A 14,607-nucleotide genomic window follows, 5' to 3' on the forward strand; every position below is an offset into this window, starting at 1 on the left:
ACCTGTCTTAAATAAATAATATATTTATTTTGAAGGTGTAAGCTATATTACATGGATTTATTAGACTTTTTAGAACGTAGATGTTCCAAAAGGTCTGTATCAGTGGCTTGTAGGCTATGTGTGGAAGCCAGGAGATTCTAAATGTGTTTCTGTTAATTAACAGTCAATTACCGTGAGACCGACACTTATTTGCTTGACAATCACTGGCTGACGAAATGTTGTGACCGCCACAGACCTACGCGTGGGACTGCCTAACCTCTCCTGGAGAGGGTGACTCACCTACCGACTTCAGGGGCTAATAACCTCCGCGAACTGACAAACACAACACAGAGTGGGATATCAGACTAATCTGGGACCAGGGGAAAGTATGGGCATCTCACATATCGCACTCTACACATCCTGGCACATTTGCTGCATTTGGTATCATCTGTCCTATTTCACCTACAAAAATTGACTATATACTATATATGCACCATATATGCATGCAAAAAAAACTATGACAGTACCTGCCTGTACCTGTCAACACAGATGTGTTTAAGTAGCATTATTCTCTAGTGTGGGGTTAAGGGAGAAGCATGTCAGATGAGATATCTTTTTAAAAACATGCAGTGCAATCATAAATATACTTAAAACTGCCTTCAATTCCCCAGGGCCAAATGACATGAATTAGTCATGTTTACACTGATGAGCCACGGCTACGTATGATTAGAAATAAACTGATACAATCTAGGTCTTCTTCACCAAACTGGTTTATGCAAGAATAAACATAGTTATTTCTACTCGAGGCACTAACATCCTCTGTCAGCAACCTCTTTATCTGAGGTTGCTCCCTTTCCTCTGAGACTCATTCTGGCGTGGAGGGACATCAGTTCTCAATATACAAGTATAACATAATGCTAATGTGGTAGAGTAGGCTACAGAAAAAGTGTCCTCCTAAACACACTTTAAGAAAATCATCTTTAAGATGTTGAGCGCAAAAACGAGGCCAAAGTTCCTTCCTCACTATAGCTCATTAGTGTAGACAGAGTAATGTACCTGAGACCTGTAATTAGGATGGCCCAGGTTTTGCCCAGGTTTTTGTCTCCTTGGCTGAATTCATCGTCATGACATGTTCAAAGAGAGTGAAACAGACATCAATTGGCAGAGTCTTTGGCACATAATGGGCCTGTCTATAGATAGCTCAGCCAGTTAGGATGGGAAACAGACTGTGCAGAGATTGAAGTCTCTGTACTCCAGTTGGAGAGTTAGCCAATCCATGGATCATTTACCAGTCATTGTCACGAGTCAGAGGGGGGATTTCTCCGAGAACAGAAGTGAGCCATTGATGTGGAGGCTCTGCCTGAATCCCACTGTACTGTTTGGGGTTTGGTGTTGTGTTTTGTGCGGTGTAGCCTCGGTTTGAGAGAGGCACGGAAAAGAAAAGAAAACTCAAGCGACCTGTCATTGATGTTTCCATTTCAAATGCCTTCTTTCGCTGAGTGTTTGTTTATCCTGTCTTTGGGCTTAAATCTGAAAATATATACTCTAAAAATAGAATCTTCTTATCTGTTCCGGATTTGTTTATTGATTTAACACAAGTGGTTATGTAGAATGTACAAATGCCTGTATATTGTCAATCAACACAGATGTACTCTCATTCAAACCTATTTGGTTCAAATAAATGATTCCCAGTGTCTTAGTCGTTTCATAATCAGGCACACCTACAGGATATGCCTTATTGTTCTCTCTTTACTGCTGTGCAAATTAGACAATTATGTGTGCCTGCTACCGGCATTTGTCACCTGTCAGTGACTAACCTGAGTGGCAGTGCTCGACTTGGGCTGGAGCTCACCGGAGCTCACGACCGGCACCTCAAATGTTCTACTGCTTGAGCTCCTGTTCCTCTTATAGAATATCAGCTCAAAAGTATTGTGGCGCTCCTGCACCTAAATGTAAACATTACCGGCACCCAAAATGAGTACCGGAACCTATTTCAGTCCAAGTCAAGCTTTGATCCCAAGGCACAATACAGCCTGTATATAGCCATTGAGATTATAATTAAACTATAGATGAACACTGGCAGGACACTTAGACAAAAAGACACTACAGAAGTCAATATCCAAAGTATTTTCATCACCAGAAGATTGAAAATAATTCTGACAAAATTCAACACAAATCAATCTTTCAAAATGTACTTGAGTTTTATCCCTTTTTTGCAACTGGCAATGAGTCAGGCTTGGACTGTGCCAGCAGTCAATACAACAATAAATGGCCATGCAACTGAGTGCACTTGGCCATTCTTCATTACGCTCCACCTTCCATGAAATGGCTTAAACCCATCTCACTGGAAACTCCATCTCAATCAGTCACCATCCAACCACTAAACACAGGTCACTGGACAATGGTCACTGGAATTCAATTAAGACATCTACACACTCAAATAATACCAACATGTAAATAAACAGCAATTGCATGAGCCTCGTGCAAACACATTTTTTCCGACCATATGAAAACCATATGTAAACCTACAATATCTTTTTCATTGGATTAAAAAAATATATATTATGATAAAAAGTTGTTTTGTCTACAAATCTAATAATTTATTTCTGATTAGCCTCTAATGACTGACCTTGACCACATCTTCATCTGTGGAATGACAGTCCACTGCCTCTGAGACGTCAGTGACCATGCCGTCCGCTCCGATGGTCACCACCTTAACTGGGACAGCCACAGTCTTCCCTGTCAGCACTGCCGTATTCAGGATCTCTGTGTCCTGAGAGAAAGAGAGAGAGGACCAGCAACAGTCATACACAGGGTAATATTAGTACATTACACACCATGGAGAAAAACAGCTCTATAATCAGAACTATTACTGAGTGGACGGCTCCAGAATCAGCACCATTACCGAGTGGACAGTTCTAGAATAAGCACCATTACTGAGTGGACAGTTCTAGAATAAGCACCATTACTGAGTGGACAGTTCTAGAATAAGCACTATTACTGAGTGGACAGTGCTCGAATCAACATTATTACTGAGTGGACAGCTCTAGAATCAGCACTGCTACTGGGTGGACAACTCTAGAATCAGCACTATTACTGAGAGGACAGCTCTAGAATCAGCACCATTACTGGGTGGACAGCTTTATAGTGAACATCTCTAGAATCAGCACTGCTACTGGGTGGACAACTCTAGAATCAGCACTATTACTGAGTGGACAGCTCTAGAATCAGCTCCATTACTGGGTGGACAGCTTTATAGTGAACATCTCTAGAATCAGTTATATTACTGAGTGGACAGCTCTAGAATCAGCTCCATTACTGGGTGGACAGCCTTATAGTGAACATCTCTAGAATCAGTACTATTACTGAATGGACAGCTCTAGAATCAGCTCCATTACTGAGTGGATAGATCTGTTACTGTTAGTGAGTTCACAGCTCTGGGTAGAGAAACAAGCTCAGTTCTATTAGTGAGTGGGCAGCTGTGTCTGACCTCAGTATTTTTATTAAATGGAAACCCTGGTGGAGAAAGAGGATCAGCAGGGGTTCATTACTCCCAATAAAGCCCCTAACCTTTCATTACACAGCCATCACACTGTCAGAGGAGATAATTGGGCCAATTAAGACAGGCCTGGGAAAGGCTTTACTGTCTTAGCCAGACATGAACATGAAATTGTCTGTTTTAGCCATTCACTTCATTACAGTTTGATTTCAATTAGACAGCTAAGCAAGCTGAACCAGCACGAGAAAGGCCTTGGAGCCAAGGTACACAGCCTTTAGATCATTGAGGACTGTCTGCTCTTTGCTTTGAGGACCCCACATGACATTATTTAATCCTATAGAGAGAAAAATGTCATTCCAAGCAAGGTCTTCTCATTTAATTGCTACTACAAAACCTTGGTTAAAGCTGTGTCTATACTGAAGACTTGGCTTTCAAATGCTTCTGAGATGGCATGACATTAGGCAGAATTAAGGTATGGTTATTAACCTAATTCCAAAATGATGTCTATAGAAGACATTGACATATTTTCATATCACTAATACTGACACCTTGTAACAGGCTCTATCTGCTGTGTGTATGACTTCCTGTCAACATGTTCCTTTCTCTGCATGAGGGAAGAACACATGAATTTGTATACTGCTCCGTATACTGCCAGCACGGGTCCTTAATACTTTTACTTATGACTGTGTGCTTGTGAAAAAAAGAGAGAAAAGGGGGATTAAGTTCCGTTAAAAGGAGCCTGGACTTTTGTAAGCGTCAATTACCCAGTCCATTCAGGCTTTGGAGTGAAATGGTTATTAGCTGTGCCAAAAGATACCAAGGAATCACAAAAACACTTAATGTGGCACCATCTTCAAATAGCTTTTCATTACATTTTTATTGACTGTGACAGTGTTACATAGCATATAAACCCCCCTCTCTCACTCTGGTGCTGACTTTGCTTCAATTCCCCTTAAAATAGGGGCTGCAGGAAATTAATTCTTTGTCTGCTGGGATTCCTTCATTTCCAGAGGGTCTTTTATAATAGATGGGGTAAATGGTTGAGACCTGCTGAAACACAGGGCAGTGTTACATTAGTTACAGTATGTTGGAAGTGACCCAGCAGGCTGGGACCAGCAGAAGTGAGAGAGCAGGCCCGGTCAGTAATAAGATGCTTCAATGGCCCACACAGCCAGCCACACACACACAGAATGCGCAATTATTGGCAAAATGGAGAGATGTGGTGCACAACAGAAGAGTTACTTACAGCTGACTCTGAATGAGACAGAGGTCATAGTGAAATATGAGCCAGATTCCTGTAGTACAGGAATTATTACTCTAACTAGTAGACTGTTAAAATAGACCGACCGTGAAACTTACTAGGGCTATAGTGCCACTAACAAAGTCAACTAAATCAAATCAAATCAAATTTTATTTGTCACATACACATGGTTAGCAGATGTTAATGCGAGTGTAGCGAAATGCTTGTGCTTCTAGTTCCGACAATGCAGTAATAACAAGTAATCTAACTAACAATTCCAAAACTACTGTCTTGTACACAGTGTAAGGGGATAAATAATATGTACATAAGGATATATGAATGAGTGATGGTACAGAGCAGCATAGGCAAGATACAGTAGATGGTATCGAGTACAGTATGTACAAATGAGATGAGTATGTAAACAAAGTGGCATAGTTTAAAGTGGCTAGTGATACATGTATTACATAAGGATACAGTCGATGATATAGAGTACAGTATATACGTATGCATATGAGATGAATAATGTAGGGTAAGTAACATTATATAAGGTAGCATTGTTTAAAGTGGCTAGTGATATATTTACATCATTTCCCATCAATTCCCATTATTAAAGTGGCTGGAGTTGAGTCAGTGTCAGTGTGTTGGCAGCAGCCACTCAGTGTTAGTGGTGGCTGTTTAACAGTCTGATGGCCTTGAGATAGAAGCTGTTTTTCAGTCTCTCGGTCCCAGCTTTGATGCACCTGTACTGACCTCGCCTTCTGGATGATAGCGGGGTGAACAGGCAGTGGCTCGGGTGGTTGATGTCCTTGATGATCTTTATGGCCTTCCTGTGGCATTGGGTGGTGTAGGTGTCCTGGAGGGCAGGTAGTTTGCCCCCGGTGATGCGTTGTGCAGACCTCACTACCCTCTGGAGAGCCTTACGGTTGAGGGCGGTGCAGTTGCCATACCAGGCGGTGATACAGCCCGCCAGGATGCTCTCGATTGTGCATCTGTAGAAGTTTGTGAGTGCTTTTGGTGACAAGCCGAATTTCTTCAGCCTCCTGAGGTTGAAGAGGCGCTGCTGCGCCTTCTTCACGATGCTGTCTGTGTGAGTGGACCAATTCAGTTTGTCTGTGATGTGTATGCCGAGGAACTTAAAACTTGCTACCCTCTCCACTACTGTTCCATCTATGTGGATAGGGGGGTGTTCCCTCTGCTGTTTCCTGAAGTCCACAATCATCTCCTTAGTTTTGTTGACGTTGAGTGTGAGGTTATTTTCCTGACACCACACTCCGAGGGCCCTCACCTCCTCCCTGTAGGCCGTCTCGTCATTGTTGGTAATCAAGCCTACCACTGTTGTGTCGTCCGCAAACTTGATGATTGAGTTGGAGGCGTGCGTGGCCACGCAGTCGTGGGTGAACAGGGAGTACAGGAGAGGGCTCAGAACGCACCCTTGTGGGGCCCCAGTGTTGAGGATCAGCGGGGGGGAGATGTTGTTGCCTACCCTCACCACCTGGGGGCGGCCCGTCAGGAAGTCCAGTACTCAGTTGCACAGGGCGGGGTCGAGACCCAGGGTCTCGAGCTTGATGACGAGCTTGGAGGGTACTATGGTGTTGAATGCCGAGCTGTAGTCGATGAACAGCATTCTCACATAGGTATTCCTATATCAGAGCAGGGAATATACAATAAGAGGGACTCCCGTTTACAGTATTGGGAGACTCTAGAAGAATGGATCTAATTCTGCACTAGACAGGATTCAAAACACCTTCATAGTGTTTAGGAGCTTTAGAGGGAACAACACCGAAAGAGAATGGATCTAATTCTGCACTAGACAGGATTCAAAACACCTTCATAGTGTTTAGGAGCTTTAGAGGGAACAACACCGAAAGAGAATGGATCTAATTCTGCACTAGACAGGATTCAAAACACCTTCATAGTGTTTAGGAGTTTTAGAGGGAACAACAACGAAAGAGAAGGGATCTAATTCTGCACTGGACATGCCTTTTCGGGTTAGTGCTCCCAGTCTCTGTCAAGGTGGTGCACAACTCTTGATTATGTGGTGTTAGAACAAACCATGTCAGGTTTCAGAACACCTCAGGATTAATGTTTCAGTACACTACCCTCACAACCATGTGTTTCAATATTCCAGCAAATATAAGGTTTTGTCTCCTTTAAGGTGGTGCCAGCTGAGTTGCCACTAGTTTTAGTGTTACAAAGCACTTCGTTTTAACAGTGTAATGCTACCACCTGGATGGGAGACTTAGACTTTTTAGGAATGTGATACATTTTTGTCATCCTTATACCTGAGAAACCATATACCTAAAACTCACTTATATTGAGTGACTCCTTAACACTATTACCTTGCATGGCCTTGATGCGGGTTGTTCTGTGACCCAGGAGCAAATAGCTACCAGTTCTGGAGACCCTATTTGATAGCCAATCAGCCCTGTCTCAGCCACACAGATTGATTGTTTTTCGGCCTTTGCCTTATAACATCTGGGAGAAGTGGCTGCCCAGTTTATCATGGGCCTCTGTTAGCATTCAGCACGGTGCGGTCGCTGCTTGGAGATGTGGTCTGGGCCATAATTTCTGCCCACATCTGGCTTGTATCTGAAAATAAGTGAGACTTATAGTGTCAGCCAGAGTGACACAGCCAGCATGAGAAGCAGCCAGCCAAGCTCCCTGTGCTGTCCCAGGCTACAGGCTAGTGATCCCGCTCGCCACATCTGCCTCTGCCTGCCCTAAAACATTCACATTCTAACCCAGCCACCTTGACCACTGCTCCCACTAGAGCAGGTCAAGCACAACATTGAGCCAGGGATTTGAAAGGCTTGTATTATTCATAAAGCACTGGTGAGAGCGAGAGAGAAAGCAGTAAAAATACATCTGGTGTGGAGAGGGAGAGAGACCCATCTGTGCTTATACCTATGTCAAAACCACTGGGGCAGTTTGAAACCCAGCTTAATGTGCCTTGCTCACGTAGCCTACCGTACGAATAAGTAGGAGCACATCATTGATCAATGCAGTCTTATCTACTCAATAATATTTTACTTGATTGTTGTGTGCATAACCTATTATAATACTGGGTGTGCTGGCCCGCTCATATTTTTTTCTCTCAATTTGAGCAGGTGATGAATTAATATGACGGATGCACATATAAAATGTGATAGCCCTTAAACAGTCAAGCAATTTAAGTTCATTATTTATATAAAAAAAAAAGCTTAGATAACCCACTACTCTGAGATAAACAAACGTTTTCTACCTTTCACATTATTTGTGTACAGGGAGACAATAAAAAGGGCATAAGAAGATGACAAATATGTTTCAGAAAATAAATGACAATCCATCTGTGTCATGAAGCTATTAAAGTGGAACTGCCAACGTTTTAGCAACATTAAATCTTGTTAAAATCTGTTCATATACACCCCCAGGGAGAATAACACATTTTAAAAGAAAAAATTGACAAGTGAGCACTTATAGTGCATTCGGAAAGTATTCAGATCCCTTGACTTTTTCCACATTTTGTTACATTACAGCCTTTTTCTAAAATTGATTACATTTGCCCCTTAGCCACTCCTGCGTTTTCTTGGCTGTGTGCTCGCGTCTGGCTTGTATTGGTGCTCTGTTGGAAGGTGCACCTTCACCCCATTCTGAGGTCCTGAGTACACTGGAGCATGTTTTCATCAAGGATCTCTCTGTACTTTGCTCCGTTCATCTTTCCTTCGATCCTGACTAATCTCCCAGTCCCTGCCGCTGAAAAACATCCCCACAGCATGATGCTGGCACCACCATTCTTCACTGTGGCAATGGTGCCAGGTTTCCTCCAGACGTGACGCTTGGTATTCAGGCCAAAGAGTTCAATGTTGGTTTCATCAGACCAGAGAATCTTGTTTCTCATGATCTGAGAGTCTTTAGGTGCCTTTTGGCAAACTCCAAGTGGGCTTCAAGTGTGCCTTTTACTGAGGAGTGGCTTCCGTCTGGCCATTCTTCCATAAAGACCTGATTGGTGGAATGCTGCAGAGATTGTTGTCCTTCTGGAAGGTTTTCCCATCTCCATAAAGGGAACACTGGAGCTCTGTCAGAGTGACCATCGGGTTCTTGCTCACCTCCCTGACCAAGGCCCTTTTCCCCCAATTACTCAGTTTGGCTGGGAGGCCAGCTCTTGGTGGTTCCAAACTTCTTCCATTTAAGAAGGACAGAGGCCACTGTGTTTTTGGGGACCTTCAATGATGCAGACAATTTTTGGTACACTTCACAAGATCCGTGCCTCGACACAATCCTGTCTTTGAGCTCTACGGACAATTCCTTCGACCTCATGGCTTGGTTTTTGCTCTGACATGCACTGTCAACTGTGGGACCTTGTATAAACAGGTGTGTGCCTTTCCAATTTTGTCCAATCAATTGGATTTACCACTGGTGGACTCCAATCAAGTTGTAAAAACATCTCAAGGATGATCAATGGAAACAGGATGCACATGAGCTCAATTTTGAGTCTCATAGCAAAGGGTCTGAATACTTATGTAAATAAGGTATTTTTTATTTTATTTTATACATTTTGAAAAATTTAAAAAGTTAGTTTTTGCTTTGTCATTATGGGGTATTGTGTGTAGATTTCTTAGGACTTTTTATTTAATGCATTTTAGAATAAGAAAAAAAATGTCAAAGGGTCTGAATACTTTCCGAATGCACCGTAGAAATTGTCATTTTAATGTTTTCTTAAATTCATAGAATGTTTGGGAATGACGTAGAGTAAGGCATTTGTGAAAATTCTATAGCAGTATAGAGTTGGGAAGCGGCCGTGCGGTTTAAAAATTATTAGACACTGCAGTAAATAAAACCTAGTAAAAATGTGTCAGTCTTGTCCAGGACCGGACAATACACAGACTGGTCCGCCATAGCCAATCAGAACTACATTCGGCCTTTATGCAAATAAGCCATTTACCACACCGGCCTGACATCATTCACTTTAAACTGGACTGTGTGTTTACAGGCAGTAGCAACAGCATGACATTAGATCAGTGGAACACATTCGCCAAAAGCTACAAAATACTGAATGGATTTCTGCAAATATGTGACTCGTTTCAGGAAACTAGGCGTATGGCCAGAAATTAAATGATGAGCCTACTGTAGTTGGTTTAGCCATGAAAAATGACAGTAACCTTCCCGGTAGCCATGATTGGCTGACATAATGGATGGGCTGGACATGCCGAGACATGAGTTCGGATTGGTCTGCCATGTAGCACGCTTCTGTCTATAACATGAGCTGTGTAGGTAATCCTTTCTAATGCAGCTTTTTTTTAACGCCATCACATAGTAGAACTGCAAAAGTTTTGCTCTCCAAAATTCTGGCATTTGATTGCAAATATGCAGAGGGAGTCAAAAAGAGAACACACAGAAGGCTGTTGCATAAAACACCTGTCTCCGGAATAAATCTTCAAACTAAGGGCAACCATGGCATCCATGACCGAGAGTGGAGTCTAGCTAGCTACATTTTCAGATATTATACGTTTCAAATGTTGTTTTCATTGCAAGTTAAAGCGTACTGTTAGCTAGGTATCTAATGTTAGCTGGCTGGCTCGCTAGCTAATGTTGCGTGTATGATCTGTGTAGTAATATTATTTGTATCTTAGAGTCAATTTAATTGCTAGTTATTGCCTAATGTTAGCTAGCTAGCTGATATTGAACCCGGTTGGTTAGTTACCTGCAGGTTCCTGCAGGGTAGTAATGTTGAGTTGGGATTATGGTTAATTGTTTAGCTAGCAAGCTACACGTCTAAACAAAAGACTCCACTATGCAAGTAACCATCTCACTGTACCGTTAGATTTTATTTGATATAGTATGTGTTTACCAGAGATGGTAATGTGAAGAACAACATGACCTGCAACAAAGTCAAATTGGTATATAACGTTAGGCCAACTCTCAGGTAGAAACGCCTGCTTTTATTTTGTCACACTCACAACCGTAAGCTATATTCTGTAATTGGCTTGCCATGGATGATGGCACCGACAGAGATGGTCGCCTCACTTCAGGTCCTTAGAAAACTATGCAGTTATTTGTTTTTTAATGTACTATTGCTTACATTGTTAGCCCAGGAAGTCTCAAGTGTTATTACATACAGCCGGAAAGAACTATCTGATATAAAAGCGATGTCAACTTACCATCATTACGACCAGGAATACGTCTTTCCCGAAGCGGATCCTTTTTTCGGACCTCCACCCTGGACTTCCGATCTTATCCCAGAGGCCGACCCAAAACAACACGGTCGCCGCAGGAGAGGCAGATGGAGCAGCCTACTTGTCAGACTCAGAAGGAGAGCACACCATCCACCGCTTCCGAGCATATTACTTGCCAATGTCCAATCTCCAGATAACAAGGCGGACGAAACTATGGCACGAGTTGCCTTCCATAGAGACATCAGAGATTGCAACATTCTCTGTTTCACGGAAACATGGCTCACTCAGGATACATTGTCAGAGTCGGTACAGCCACCCAATTTCTTGACGCATCGTGCAGACAGAAACAAACATCTCTCTGGTAAGAAGAAGGGCGGGGGTGTATGCCTTATGATTAACAACTCATGGTGTAATCACAACAGCATAAAGGAACTCAAGTCCTGTTGTTCACCTGACCTAGAATTCCTTACAATCAAATGCAGACCGCATTATCTTCCAAGAGAACTCTCTTCGATTATTGTCACAGCCGTGTATATCCCCCCAAGCAGATACCTCGTCGGCCATGAAAGAACTTCACTGGACTCTATGTAAACCATATATTCCGAGGCTGCATTTATTGTAGCTGGGGATTTTAACAAAGCTAACCTAAGATTAATACCCCCTAAATTCTATCAGCATATCGAATGCTCAAAACGAGCTGGCAGAGTTCTGGATCATTGCTACTCTTCCTTCCGCGATTCATACAAAGCCCTCCTGCGCCCTGTCTTTGGCAAATCTGACCATGATTCCATTTTGTTGCTTCCAGCCTATAGACATAAACTCAAACAGGAAACGCCCGTGCTCAGGTCAATACAAAACTGGTCTGACCAATTGGATTCCACGCTTCAAGATTGCTTCGATCACATGGACTGGGATATGCTGCGGATAGCCTCAGACAGCAACATTCATATATACGCTGACTCAGGGAGCGAGTTTATTAGCAAGTGCATCGATGTCATACCTGCTGTGACTATTAAAACCTTCCCTAACCAGAAACCGTGGATTAAGGGCAGCTTTCGCGTAAAACTGAAAGCGTGAACCACCACTTTTAATCATGGCAAGGCGACAGGATAGGGGGCAGTATTTTCACTTTGGATGAATTCCGTGCCCATAGTGAACTGCATCAAACTCTGTCCTACATTGCTAATACAGTGCCTTGCGAAAGTATTCGGCCCCCTTGAACTTTGCGACCTTTTGCCACATTTCAGGCTTCAAACTTAAAGATATAAAACTGTATTTTTTTGTGAAGAATCAACAACAAGTGGGACACAATCATGAAGTGGAACGACATTTATTGGATATTTCAAACCTTTTTAACAAATCAAAAACTGAAAAATTGGGCGTGCAAAATTATTCAGCCCCCTTAAGTTAATACTTTGTAGCGCCACCTTTTGCTGCGATTACAGCTGTAAGTCGCTTGGGGTATGTCTCTATCAGTTTTGCACATCGAGAGACAGAAATTTTTTCCCATTCCTCCTTGCAAAACAGCTCGAGCTCAGTGAGGTTGGATGGAGAGCATTTGTGAACAGCAGTTTTCAGTTCTTTCCACAGATTCTCGATTGGATTCAGGTCTGGACTTTGACTTGGCCATTCTAACACCTGGATATGTTTATTTTTTAACCATTCCATTGTAGATCTTGCTTTATGTTTTGGATCATTGTCTTGTTGGAAGACAAATCTCAGTCCCAGTCTCAGGTCTTTTGCAGACTCCATCAGGTTTTCTTCCAGAATGGTCCTGTATTTGGCTCCATCCATCTTCCCATCAATTTTAACCATCTTCCCTGTCCCTGCTGAAGAAAAGCAGGCCCAAACCATGATGCTGCCACCACCATGTTTGACAGTGGGGATGGTGTGTTCAGCTGTGTTGCTTTTACGCCAAACATAACGTTTTGCATTGTTCCCAAAAGGTTCAATTTTGGTCTCATCTGACCGGAGCACCTTCTTCCACATGTTTGGTGTGTCTCCCAGGTGGCTTGTGGCAAACTTTAAACAACACTTTTTATGGATATCTTTAAGAAATGGCTTTCTTCTTGCCACTCTTCCATAAAGGCCAGATTTGTGCAATATACGACTGATTGTTGTCCTATGGACAGAGTCTCCCACCTCAGCTGTAGATCTCTGCAGTTCATCCAGAGTGATCATGGGCCTCTTGGCTGCATCTCTGATCAGTCTTCTCCTTGTATGAGCTGAAAGTTTAGAGGGACGGCCAGGTCTTGGTAGATTTGCAGTGGTCTGATACTCCTTCCATTTCAATATTATCGCTTGCACAGTGCTCCTTGGGATGTTTAAAGCTTGGGAAATCTTTTTGTATCCAAATCCGGCTTTAAACTTCTATACAACAGTATCTCGGACCTGCCTGGTGTGTTCCTTGTTCTTCATGATGCTCTCTGCGCTTTTGACGGACCTCTGAGACTATCACAGTGCAGGTGCATTTATACGGAGACTTGATTACACACAGGTGGATTGTATTTATCATCATTAGTCATTTAGGTCAACATTGGATCATTCAGAGATCCTCACTGAACTTCTGGAGAGAGTTTGCTGCACTGAAAGTAAAGGGGCTGAATAATTTTGCACGCCCAATTTTTCAGTTTTTGATTTGTTAAAAAAGTTTGAAATATCCAATAAATGTCGTTCCACTTCATGATTGTGTCCCAATTGTTGTTGATTCTTCACAAAAAAATACAGTTTTATATCTTTATGTTTGAAGCCTGAAATGTGGCAAAAGGTCGCAAAGTTCAAGGGGGCCGAATACTTTCGCAAGGCACTGTATATGCATATTATTATTACTATTGGATAGAAAACACTCTAAAGTTTCTAAAACTGTTTGAATTATGTCTGTGAGTATAACAGAACTCATAGGCCAGGCAATCTTCCAAACAAATTTTGAAATTCTGAAAGTTGGGGCAACTTTGACGTCATCGCCCCCTCCTTTCCCAATAATATATGGATCTGGAAACACTTCCTATGCCTTCCACTAGATGTCCTCCTTCAGTAGAAAGTATAATGGAGCATTAGCTGTGAACGTTGACCTAATGGGAGGGAAAAGAGTCGGTGTCGCAACAGAATGCCATTTTGCTGTGGCGCATTTCTCTGTGAGTGCTACAGCTGTTCCAATCAGCCCCAGATGAAAACGAATGATCCGGTTGGAACGTTATTGCATATATATGATTATAACATCCTGAAGATTGATTCTGTACTTAGTTTGACCAGTTTATTCGACCTGGAATATATATTTTATCTTGGACCAGCAGTCAGTTTTTGGGCACGTGAGCTGAAAGTGATAGCATATGCAGCTACTTGGACACTAGTATTGGACATTATGGAACAAAACAACGATTTATTGTGGAACTAGGACTCCTTGCACTACATTCTGATGAAAGATCATCAAAGGTAAGGGAATATTTATGTTGTAATTTCGTATTTCTGTTGACTCCAACATGGCGGAGAAATATTGTTACGTCTGAGCGCCGTCTCAGATTATTGCAATGTTAGGCTTTTTCCGTACTGTTTTAAAGAAATCTGACACAGCGGTTGCATTAAGAACCAGTGTATCTTTAATTATATGTAGAACATGTATCTTTAGTCAAAGTTTATGATGAGTATTTCTGTTATCTGGCGTAGCTTTCTATAATTCCTCCTGATATTTTGGAGGAATTTCTGAACATGGCGTCAATGTAAACCGAGATTTGTGGATA

General features: G+C 42.3%; 1 protein-coding gene across 1 annotated transcript in view; it reads right to left on the reverse strand.

Moving 5' to 3' along the window:
* si:dkeyp-14d3.1 (transmembrane protein 132C) overlaps positions 1–14,607 on the reverse strand; it is a 211,841-nt gene that overhangs the window by 50,432 nt on the left and 146,802 nt on the right. The window contains exon 5 of the mRNA XM_021621375.2: positions 2,609–2,752. Within this exon, the coding sequence (XP_021477050.1) occupies positions 2,609–2,752 (144 nt within the window). The remainder of the gene's footprint in view (positions 1–2,608; positions 2,753–14,607) is intronic.

The sequence above is a fragment of the Oncorhynchus mykiss genome, chromosome 11 (assembly GCF_013265735.2).
Source record: "Oncorhynchus mykiss isolate Arlee chromosome 11, USDA_OmykA_1.1, whole genome shotgun sequence".
Lineage (NCBI taxonomy): Eukaryota > Metazoa > Chordata > Actinopteri > Salmoniformes > Salmonidae > Oncorhynchus > Oncorhynchus mykiss.